At 41.2% G+C, this 12,415-nt stretch overlaps 1 protein-coding gene across 4 annotated transcripts in view; it reads right to left on the bottom strand.

The window, feature by feature from the left end:
* The window catches only part of spata20 (spermatogenesis associated 20), a 64,329-nt gene that overhangs the window by 12,340 nt on the left and 39,574 nt on the right, over positions 1-12,415 (bottom strand). For all 4 annotated transcript variants that reach the window (XM_078278906.1, XM_078278907.1, XM_078278908.1 and 1 more), the window contains one exon: positions 11,079-11,159. In XM_078278906.1, the coding sequence (XP_078135032.1) occupies positions 11,079-11,159 (81 nt within the window). Of the gene's footprint in view, positions 1-11,078; positions 11,160-12,415 lie in introns of those variants that run through there.

Raw genomic sequence — 12,415 nt, 5'->3', positions numbered from 1 at the left:
CTGTGCAACGTGCATTCAGTTCAGCTCACGTTGCACGGCGTTGGTCTGGTCGTGACTGTTTTCCCAGGATGGCGCCTGCCTGTATACATGAAAGATACAGTCTTTCTAAACTATCTTTTTAATAAACTGTCCGTACACTTACAATGTTCTCAATGCTTCGGTTTACATGTAGGGACCCTCATTATGCTACCGTGGAAGTGTGGTGCTATTTTGAGCCTTGTTAGTGGTGTAGTTTTTACTTTACCAGTGCCCCCGACGACTAGCGTTATAAGCTAATTAGCGGTTTGCGCTAAAACTGGTCACATTCGATTAACATGAAAACATATCCCAGAGAACGGTCGACTCGGTACACGTGTTATTAACCCCTAGGTTCACTTTGCGCCGGATTTCTCCTTTAAGTGCACCCCAGAGAGCCAGCAAAACAACTAACTGCTCTCTGTGAGTGCCTGACTTTAAACACACACAAGAACACTTACTTGGATAGTCTTTTGGGGGCAAAAGCACAGTAGAGAGTGATTAATATGCAGTGCCGATATTCAGAGGGGCTACAACAATGGGAACTCACGATGGGAATTACAGTCCTTGTAAAACATTATTCAACTCGTTAAATACCACACGTAAATCTTGCACTGACAGAAATTCATACTTCGTACCACTGTCGATGCTTTTGCCAAGATGCTTTGTTACTCTACTAAACTGTGCTCTATTAATGGAAATCACTATGCGTGATGCGGCATGGTTTCCATTTTGTGTAAATGTGTTCCATAAAGCACCAAGAGAGAACAAGACAAGGAGCAAACCAGGCAGAATTCGGGATTCTGGGAATGGTATTTTTCAGGATTGGAATTATTTTTGTGGTTGTTCATCTAAATTGGAAAAGATCTCCCAAACATCTACCGCCCTGCAGGCCAAGTCACAATGCAGCGGTTTGTTTCAAATGCAGATATGATTAACAACAGCAGCGTTTTAAGTTTAGCTTTAACCCATGTTTAGGAAAGAGTGACGATATTCAAATTTAAGACGTTGGAATCAGAGAATTTAAACCGATTATCAAAATAGTTTAAGATTTTTTTTATTAGTTGACAACTAATCAATTAATCGATTCATCTTTGCAGCTCTATCTCGCACTAATACAAAAATAATCAAAGTAACACCAACAAATGCTAATGCTAAATGCAGTCTGATGAAGTCCTTTCAAAACCCCCTTTATGTAGTGTGGAAAATGACTGTGCTTAGGGTGAAAACTAGGCTGATTAAAGCAGTTATTGAATGGAAGCCAACCTCAGTATTTGTTTTAAGTACAACTTTAAAGGTCTTATGATATGCTGCTTTTTGGATGCTTTTATATAGACCTTAGTGGTCCCCTAATACTGTATCTGAAGTCTCTTTTATATAGACCTTAGTGGTCCCCTAATACTGTATCTGAAGTCTCTTTTATATAGACCTTAGTGGTCCCCTAATACTGTATCTGAAGTCTCTTTCCCGAAATTCAGCCTTGGTGCAGAATTACAGCCACTAGAGCCAGTCCCACAATGAGCTTTCCCTAGGATGTGCCATTTCTGTGTCTGTGGCTTTAAATGCTATTGAGGGGGGCGGGGGCAAGGTGGAGGGGTGGCGGGGGGTGGCAGGGGGGGAGGGGGTGGCCTTGACCAGCTTGCCATGGGCAAAGCAGAGAAAGGGGAGGTAACCTTTCCCCTGATGACGTCATAAAGAGAAGATTCCAGATCGGCCCATCTGAGCTTTCATTTTCTCAAAGGCAGAGCAGGATACCCAGGGCTCGGTTTACACCTATCGCCATTTCTAGCCACTGGGGGACCATAGGCAGCCTGGGGGAACGCATATTAATGTTAAAAAACCTCATAAAGTGAAATTTTCATGCCATGGGACCTTTAAACAAAACTTCTAATAACTCACTAATGCAACCTTGCCGGCTAACCTGACGCAAACACAGGAGAAGAAACTCATCACTAATATGTCCTCATTGCCCTAAAAAGTATGGAAAATCAACCGGATTGGTCAGAGGCATTCATCTGGCCATAACAAACTTGTTTACTGTATGTTTAGGATCACTGTCCGGCTGCATGGGCCGGACGTTAGCAGACGTTTTGACTTCTCATAGTAGGTAAAATAATGATAATAAAAAACACATCGTATAAACCAAAGTAGTCGGTTTTCAATATCTCTTAAAATAATCTATATAATAAGATGACAATGTTCAGAGAAAAACTGATGAATTGTGCCAGTGTTTCCCTTTCGCTGACACCTTTCATACTCTATTTCACACTTCCATATGAGGGAGACAGAGAGCAGTAAAGCAGAGACACACCTGGCAGTAGAATAGGCATGAGGTGTGTCGGGAAGAGAGAGGAGAGAAAGTCCTTTAAAACAATAAAAAGCTAGAAGGACTGCATCTATAGTTGTGTTCCAACTCCCCTCCTCTCACGAACCCAGAGGCGTCTACAATCAACAAACCCGGACACAAATCAAGCTATATTTCTGTGTAATAGAAAAATTAACTGCAATTTATTGCAGCAATTACAATCAAGAGCGATGTTTCAGTACGATTATTAAGGCCGTAAATGATTCCAACAAGCAAAACAAAAAGTGCAGCAGAGTGCTGTTGGGTTGAATTGAGAAGCACAGAGTCTTGTGGTGAATTAAAATAGTAAATAAATGAAATGAGGTGAGGATCTCATGAGTTTGGCTCTGAGCACCTCATTCAACACAATTCAAGCGAGTCGGCCTCGAACCAGGAAAACAGGCGCGGGGTAATTGGATTGAAATTAGACATGTTCTCCTCTCATAGCTACCTAACATAACGTGGAGCACAATCCCCTCGCACACTCATCCTTCTCATCTTCTACTTCCGTTTATCTCATTTAACATCACTCCACCTCTTCCCAACCATAGTACTTTCATCATTCCTCTTTTGACTCCATCTTCCACTTTATCCTTTATCTTTCTCATACTGATTCCCATTCTCCACCAGTCTAATTGGTTTTCTTCCAATTATTCTGTTGCTCTCAGGGCAACCGTTAATACCTTCTGTTTTTTTTTTATTGCTAACAGAAATTATTCGCAAATTATATTTGATGACTAAATTAATCCTTTAAGCGTATAAAATGTCCCTAGTTGACGTCTTCAAATAGCTTGTTTTGTCGAAGAAACAGCAAATCCAGAAAAACGTAACAAATTGAGAAGCTTGCAATGGCAAATGTTTGGCATTTTTGTTTGACAGTTGACTGTTCGCTAAACTCCTCGCCGGAAAAAGCAACTGTCCAATCATAGCTTAGCAACCTCTACTAAGCACAACAGGCACGTCAAGCTTTAGATTTCTCTACATACTGCAGCAATGTGCATAGGCCTGTAACAATTGTTAAATAATTGTCTGTCATTTTTTAAACGTAAGCGTGGTTATTTTGTGTAACCGCAATTAAAGCATTAGAGCATTTTTTTAATGAGATGGGTCACACTTTTGTTTGGAGCCATTGAACATGTTTCCGATACCAGCGTGCATCCTGTAGCGTCACAGAACAGTAGCGCTCCTATGATCCCGCAGTTGCAAGTGAAGTTGGCTTTTGAACGTTAAAAATCCAACGAAGCACCTTTACATGTGTTTTAGTAATATAACGTCAGTTAGTCTGTCTATGTGTTTAATCTACTATTGTGCTTTGTTAAATTAGTAACGTTACCGACCGTAAATGACGATACTGTAGCGGAAATGGCCGTCATTCATTATGCTACTGAGTTCCACGGAGATTTGTGCTCTTATTCTTCTAATCTGTAAAGAACAATGGGTTTGCTAACATTAGCTACGGTCTTAAGGGGTATGACTGTTGATGATAATTGTTGATTTTGTTTAGATATGCCAAATTGTTCTTATATAAGGTCGGACTGTTGAGCTAAAGCTATGCTAGCGGCAGCTGTCACTTGTTGCCATATTTTTTTATTTATTTAACCTTTTTTAACCAGGTAGGCCATTGAGAACAGGTTCTCATTGGCAACGACGACCTGGCCAAGAAAAGCGTAAGCGTGCAGGACAACATACAGTTTCACATTCAATACAATACAGGAATACAGAATACAAAAGGCTACATAAAGTGCAGGTTAAGTAGGCATTACAGAGCCGGTGCAAAGTGAGGTCTAAGTAAGACGAAGGATATGCAAAAGTGATATGGTAATAACACAACATACATGAATAGGGAGTCTATAACACTGCTGGGATGTAGTGTAGAGCCAAACAAAACAAAACAAAAACAGTTTATTTATGATCTAGTTAGTGGTATTGATCAGTTATAACGCAATATATATGAATAGACAGTCTATATAAATGCTGAAATGTAGTGAAGAGTCAATATACAGTTATTGCAAATTGTGGTCTGGTTAGTGATATAGGTCAGTAATAACACAGTTAACTGGAATAGACCGTCTATGTAGATGTTGAATGTAGTGAAAAGTCAATATACACTTAGTGCAAATAGTGGACTAGGTAGTGATGTAGATCAGAAATTACACGATATGCATTAATAGACAGTCTGTAAAATGCTGAGATGTAGTAAAGAGTCAATGTACAGTAGGTGCAAAGTGTGGTCTAGAGAGTGATGTAGATCAGTGATATCACAGTATACATGAATAGACAGAATACTGTATATAAATGCTGAGATATAGTCAATATACAGTTATGCCAGAGCAACTCCAAACATCCTGGGCTGTAGCTGTCTCACGCAGTTTTTTGTTAATGATAATAGAGCTCAACAGTGTGGTTCCGTAAGTAAAAATCCCATTGATTTTCTCCATAACGATGATGAAGATTATTTTTTGGGGGCTTTTCCGCCTTTATTCGACAGGACAGCTAAGTGAGAAAGGGGAGAGAGAGGTGGAAGACATGCAGGAAATAGTCACAGGTCGGATTCGAACCCTGGACCACTGCGTCGAGGCATAAACCTCTAATTATATGTGCGCCTGCTCTACCCACTGTCCAACCCGGCCACTTCCATAAGGATTTAGATTATCAGCCATAATGTCTTAACCATCCGAGGTAGACTGACCACAAGCTACGAGGTTGTGCACCTAATGTTTCTGCTCCTGTAAAAGCTAGAGGTCGGGATGAAATCAAACTTGTATTAAGAAAAACATGTTTTATTCGCGATCTTATGGAGAAAAACTACACTACCCACAACCCTAAGCGTAACAGCAACATCTCTGATTGGTCCAAATCGCTGTTACCCTGGAAACGTTTACCGTACCCGCGAAACCGTGAAAGGCTAGAGCGAGCTTCTACCATTAAAGTCTATGATAGTTTCTCTACACAGTCTTGTACTTTTGCCTTTTTCAAAATGTTTTTTTTTTTTTTTTTTTTTTGCACCGAATCAAATGTTTTATAGTCACGATTCATCTCGTAGCTGGTTGGCTTGGTGTCAGGCTTAAAACTCTTTATATAAGCAATCTTTGAAACGTCAATGGAACAAATGAACGGGGAAAAACACTTCCGGAACCAGAGCCGTTAAAAAAGTGGGCGGTCACTGTTGAGCTCTCTGCTCTGCTTTTTATTGATGGGGATAAATGTTCTATGACAGTAATGTTCTATGTTTTATGATAATAAAGAGGTGTGGTTTACTTCATAGGCTGTGTACTCGCATATCTGGGTCACATAACAGTGACATATACCAAAAGATGTGTCTTGGGATTCATTCAAAACTTTAACTTGTTTGAAATAGTAATACATAAATAAATATTTTCAATTTTGACTGAAAGAGACAATTATATTGTTAATCGCAATTATTTCTGAGACAATTAATTGTACAGCAATATTTGGAATTGTTACAGCGCTAGATGTGCATGGGGTATTAGTAATAGCACGACATGGGGTTTAAAGAGTTCGGAGGGTGGGAGGTAGCAAGGTGCAGCTGTGTGCATGTCCTGCTAACTGGCTTGCTGCCTACAGTAGAACCATAGACTGTATATAAAGATGGACGACGCGTCTCCACTTCCTCCCACTGTACAAAAGTGAAGCCAATATATCCCGGATACGGTGCTGCCATCTTGTAATTTTGGAGCCAGAGTCTGCGCAGTAGTGATCGGGCGGTATCAATGGTGGTATCAAAGTCCTACCCATTCATCCGCCGACTGATCGCCAGTCAATCAAAGCTGTCAATCATGACGTGTTAATTTAGCATCAAATAACTAATACAAACCAGAAAAATTAACATTTGAACTGACTTAGAAGACCTAACTTAAATGACAGAAACCATCTTTGGGAAAAATGTATTATTTGACGTGTACTTACATTTTTTTATTTGCCCACATCACATCCGCTTACATGAAGGGGGCGGGACTTATGACCTATAATGCAGCCAGCCACCAAGGGGGCGCTCAAGATGTTTTGGCTTCACTTATACAGTCTATGCATCAACTAGAGCTGCAGCTATCGATTATTTTAGTAATCGAGTATTCTACCAATTATTCCATCGATTAATCGAGTAATCGGATAAGAAATACTTTTGTTTTATTGTTTATCAAACATACATAAACATTACCTTAAGTTGTGCAACTTAACTTTCAGAACTACAAGTTTCAACCTGAGACTGATCTGTATATAGGCCTATATGTAAATGTCTGTATATGTAAATATTAATTATACTCAATCTAGTTTAATTTATATATTTGATAACAATGCTACACAGCTCTGTTACACTTATGCTAGTAGATCGTTGATCAGCTGTTTCTCCGTGAAGCGAGAGTGTGAGAGAGAAAATGGTGCTGTTCAACAATCAGCTGTTTTTCCGAAGGGATAGTCAACATGTCGGCTCTTTAGATCAAATTGTGGTCACCTCTACGTATTTTCTCGTCTTTGTTTTTGCTAGTTGTTCCATTTGGTGTAGTTTCATCGTCCATACGACTCTGTGATTTTCTTTTGTCGGGTCCGCTTCGTGGAATGGATGATTAAGTTAGACTCAATGTTTTCTGTTGAGATGCTGAAGCATTGACGTCGTGCTGTTATTGTGGTAAGCTAGTTCGGTTTTGCAGTAGACGCACTGTACAGAGTTCTCGTTTTAATTACGTTTGAAGTGATCCCAAACTTTGGACACTTTCTGTCGTTTTCTCCAGACTGTCTCTTCTCTTAGCCCCCCACTATTTACGCTCTGGCATGTGTATGGCAATAATAATGATCCGTGTGGAAACACCGTCCGTCAGCAATACAACGTTGGGAACATTGATTTAACGAAGCTTCGAGGCAAACCATTTTGCATCGAGGATTTTTTTATAATTATTAAATTATTCGAGTTATTCGAGGAATCGTTTCAGCCCTTGCATCAACCCCTGGTAGTAACCAAGCATTACTTGAAAGGCCAAAGACATGGGGGCGTAGCAGAAGGTAAGTTAATCAATTATTAAACAGATTAAGCCTTCTGGTGTTTCCGTGTGTTTCCGTTTTGGGTGTGATTTGTATATACTATTTGGGCATTATGCTTGCGGACATGCTGCTGTTCCCACAACATCTGGCCCTGGACGGACACACACACACACACACACACACACACACACACACACCCTCCTCTGTCTCATTTTCTCCTTTCCCATCTCCCCCTTCATCTCACTTTGAGGCTCAATGAAGGCTCATTAGAACAAAATCTGGATCTGTCTCTTCACTCTGACAGGCCTTTCCAGAAGTGAGGGCTGGCTTCTGCACACACAGACACAGACACACACACACACAACACACACAGACACACACACACACACACAAATGGAGCACAATTTCCTCTTTACATTCAGTGTCTCAGAAAATCCAAGTCCAGGCATTTTCATGTGACACATTCTGAAGAAAAAAAATCTTTGCCTCTGTTTTAGTAATAAAGAAATGCTGTTCCCCACTTGGGAGAATTCAGTGACATCGACTCTTGTTCTACTTTAAGTGTATCTTCTTCTAATTTAGCATCGTAATGGTCCCAGTAGAAAAGACCAGTGCCTTTCCCTGGTCACCACCATTTCTTTTCTCATCCTTCACTGTTACCCCTTTTCCACCAAGGCAGGGCTGGTGCTGGTTCGGAGCCAGAGCCTAGTATCAAACCGGTTCTTTGGAGGCTCGTCAGTCGAACCAACTCCGAACCGGCACTAGCTCTAGCTCTGAACCAGCACCTGGTTCTTGTTGGTGGAAAAGGGGTAGGGATGAGGCCTTTAAAACTCCATTCCTCTCGTGTCCTCAGCTCTACCATTACTGCAGTCATTAGCAGACACAGGCCAACACCCTCAATCAGGCTGAAGCCTCCTTAAACACAATATCTAGCTTAATATGCTATTACGTTAGTAAGAATGAGGAAGACTTAGAAAAATGCAAAATGTTGACCCCTTAATAATTACAATACTAGAGTAACTGCAAGTTTCACAAGGTCCCAAATGCCAAAACAGTCACATTTAACACCTGGAACTGCATTTACCACCAATTTTAAAACCAACATGATGAACAATAACCTGTCAAACACAGAATATTAGTTTACCTAAAACAAAAAAACCTGCCTTGACATTCTGAAAAACTTGAGACCCTTTCCAACCCATACATCCCCCTCCCATTACTTTTAAGACTTACAGACTACAGGACAACAGCAGCCCCCCATCAGAGAACCCTATGTGATTGACCTGACAGTAACGAGACCAGTCACTGGCTGGGTGTGATAGTACACAACATACATCCCCCTTAATAACAGATCTGTCCTGATAATGGCTCTATCTGGCTCCTTCTTGGTCTCGGTCTTTCTGCAGGGATCCGGAATAACCCGATGTTACCGCAGCCACCGCCTGATACTGCACAACTCATCTATATTTCAATAGGGCCCTGTGTGTGTGTGTGTGTGTGTGTGTGTGTGTGTGTGTGTGTGTGTGTGTGTGTGTGTGTGTGAGAAAGAGAGGAAGAAAGATGGACTGTGTCACTGGACAATCATGGCTTTAATTTACTGATCTAATTTTGCTTTCGGGCTGGTTGAATGAACAGAACTCATTGAGCAGTCTTACACAGTCAGAATATCGAGGCTGTGTGTATGTGTGTGTGTGTTTAGTTTCCTCGAGCAGTACGTAAAGCTCCATTTAATAATTCTTCTGAAAAAAAGAGAAGCAACGCATCAAACATTGGTGAATGTAGTTTTACTCCGGATTGGAGCTCTCATCCTCAGCGCTTACAGAACTGTCCATAAAGGACACAACAAGTCCTAATCCCAATTACACTGGACATGTTTCGCCTCTGTGCTGCTACTGTACCTTTTTACGATTTTATTTAATTTCAAGTTCTTTATTCTGATCATGTGTGTAACAATCAGAAGCTTGGGGCGATGAAAATCTTAGGCTTCATTCACACTACTACGGTTACGTTTTAATACGCTGTTTTAAACGACGAAAACGATCACATTTGCGTCGGGCGAAGCGAATGCCGCGATGCAAATGCAAAATTCGCCTCATTCTTGTATCCACCTGGGTTCAAATATTTTAAATATAGCGGCACACTTGGGCAAGTAACGCAACGTCAATTTAGGTGGAGGGTGTGAAGAGAGCCCAAGGCACCCTACAACAATGCTCCTTAAACAACTGTAAAAAGAAAATCACGCAGGTAAAAGCAAAATCTGAATCCAAAAAAAAAAACAATGAGGCAAGTTCAAATAAAAGGGTGTAAATGTAAACAAAATATAAATAAAAATAATGTACAGTACATGTGTGTAGACAGTATTGCAAATTAATTAACGTCAACTTCTATGTAAGGTATATAATGTAAGGAAAATTATGAACAAGAACCTCCTTTAAAGGAATGCTTCAACATTTTGGGAAATATACCGATTCATTTTCTTAAGAGTTGATTGAACGATATCCCTCTAATGTCTGGATGGTAAACATGAAGTCGTAACCGGGAGACGGTTAGCTTAGCTTAGCATGGAGATTGGAAAAAGGTCAAACCGGAACAGGTAGCCAAGCTGATATTCAAACCTAACGGACGGACATGATAGTGGTACCGATCTTTTCATCGAACTCTCGGCAAGAAAGCTAAATGAGCCAGTTTCCTGAAAGGTGGAGTTGTTCCTTTAAACTGTTGTGGATGAGAATCAAAGAATTCTCTTGAAGTTTAAAACTGAAACTGAGAAGCGTGGCCATAGGATGCATAAATATGAAATCCTTGGCTACACATACTGAATTTCAGTCTGACTCAGACTGATAGCTGTCCAATTCTCACACACACACACACACACACACACACACACACACACAGACACACACACACACAGACACTCGCACTCGTTTTCCCCCCACCCCTAGTTAAGATCTAGACCCACTAAGCATCTGGAATGTCGGAAAGGGCTTTAAAGGTGTTAAATTAAGTTATAAGTTTAAATTAAGTATTTTACATTAGCAACATTTTAGCTAAAATCTATGTCTTCATTCATAAATCTGTCCTCATTGGTGTAAAATGACCTCTGCCAATGATCTGACTTATCCTCGTAAGCCAAGAATTTCTCATCTGTATTTACATCGGACGGGCAAGTCCAAGGAGGCTTCCATGTCGTTCCGCCATTTTGAAAAACTCTAATCGCTGAGAGGGACATACAGCACTAGCCTAGCTGTCTAGCTAATCCACAACGCGTTTTCGTTCAGAGCCGGCGTCACGTGACTGAAACCAGCTGAAACGGAGAAGGAGATCAGTGAGAGGCGCTTGTCACTGCCCCCCCCCCCGGCAAATTTGAAAGCCTGCACTGCACTTCAGTTCATAATGGAGGATCATAACTTATGCCGAGCTACAGGAGAAGGAATCCTCGTCGCCAAAAAAGCGAAAATGACGTGTTGTCATAGCTTCTTGGTACAGACGGAAAGGAGAGGAGAGGAGGCTGACCTTTACAGAACCACACTTAAAGCAGCCAACACCCGAGGCACTGTTCTGGCTTGGTCCCACTCTGCATCTGTGTGCCTGTGATTCTGTGTGTGCATGTTTCAAAGGTTACTGTGGCTCTGCTGCCACTATAAAAAAAAGTGGCAGTAGATCAATGCATGTCTATGTGCTGCGGCTCGATTTTTGCTTATCAGTGCTGTATAGTAACTCTTACCTTGTGTGGTAGAAAGAGGGAGTTGACTGCTGCTAGAAGACTTGTGGTGTCAGGGGCATCCCTCTGGCCACAGATCACGATCTGGAGAGAAGAAAAAAAAAAAAAGCGGAGGACGGCGAGAGGAGGGTAAAATAAGGAAGAGGACAGCGAGATAACGAGACAAAAGAGTATGAATAGAGGGAAATAAAAGGGGAAAAGTGACACGTAAGAGGAAGGGAGAGGGGGAGGAAGTGATAAGAGGTCAGCGCTGTATTTGTAGCAGTAACAAGGGAGGCAGGTGTGTTCTCCGGGCCTGCCTTGCCCCTGAGCTCGTTACCCTCACCCTGTGGCCCCGAGTCATCCTCCGCAGGTCATTTACTGTATGAGCGTCAGAAGGCTAACTATCCTCCTCTCTGTTTCTACTCCTGTTACTTCACTCGCTGCTCCTTTGATTGTACAGCACATGCCTCCACGATAAAAGTTTTCTTAGGGTAACTTCGGGGTAACTCCCGCTGTGCTTTGCTATGCCAGTGTGCTGGTTTCAGGCTAACTGAGACTGTTAAATAGTCAAAACCGATTATATAACCGAGGCTGAACAGCTCAAATAACCCTTTAAATGCATGACGGCTGATAGAAAACTGGGGGGACAGTCAGTGTGTCCAGGGATTAAGTGTGCGTCACGGAGACAGAGCCACTTTCCTCAGACGACCTATCTCAGTTGGGTAAAAGTCAACACATTGGCTTCTTGTTTCAGGAGAGACCTTTGCAAGAGGAGGTTTATTTAGGGTTAGTATCATGGTGCTTTGAGCCCGCCCCTCAAGCTATAGTACTGTGAGGTTATCAAATTTTCATGTGACCAAATACATAATGTATAGCCTTTATATGATGCCTGTTCTAAGAAGTAGTTCTAAGACGACTTTTTGAATACTGCCTCTTGACTTTCTGACTTGATGTTTTTTTAATTGCATAATAACTGGGGCCGTACAGTTAGACTACAACAAACAACAACACAATAATATTAATATTGTAATTTTCTAATTAATCGCCAAACTGTGTGACAATCTTGAAAACTGCTAAATCTTAAGTGGAAAATCTCACTGTTAACAAGTTATGCTGACCTTACGCTGACTTTATAAGCGATTTCACTATCACAGACACATTTCCAATATAGGAATGAAGTCACGAGTCTTTCTAGAGTTGGGGTGCACTCCCGTCGTCTCAATGTTTTGGTGTAAGGTGGTCAGAAAACTCAGTCTGAGCTGTCTTAAGTCTTTTTCCCGTCTTGACGTTGTGACATAATCAAACGTGTTTGATAGTATCGTAAGTTTTAAGTCTTGGTAGTAAAATCGTATAGTCGT

The sequence above is a fragment of the Sander vitreus genome, chromosome 21 (genome assembly GCF_031162955.1).
Source record: "Sander vitreus isolate 19-12246 chromosome 21, sanVit1, whole genome shotgun sequence".
NCBI lineage: Eukaryota > Metazoa > Chordata > Actinopteri > Perciformes > Percidae > Sander > Sander vitreus.
This window is presented reverse-complemented; position numbering and strand designations above follow the sequence as displayed.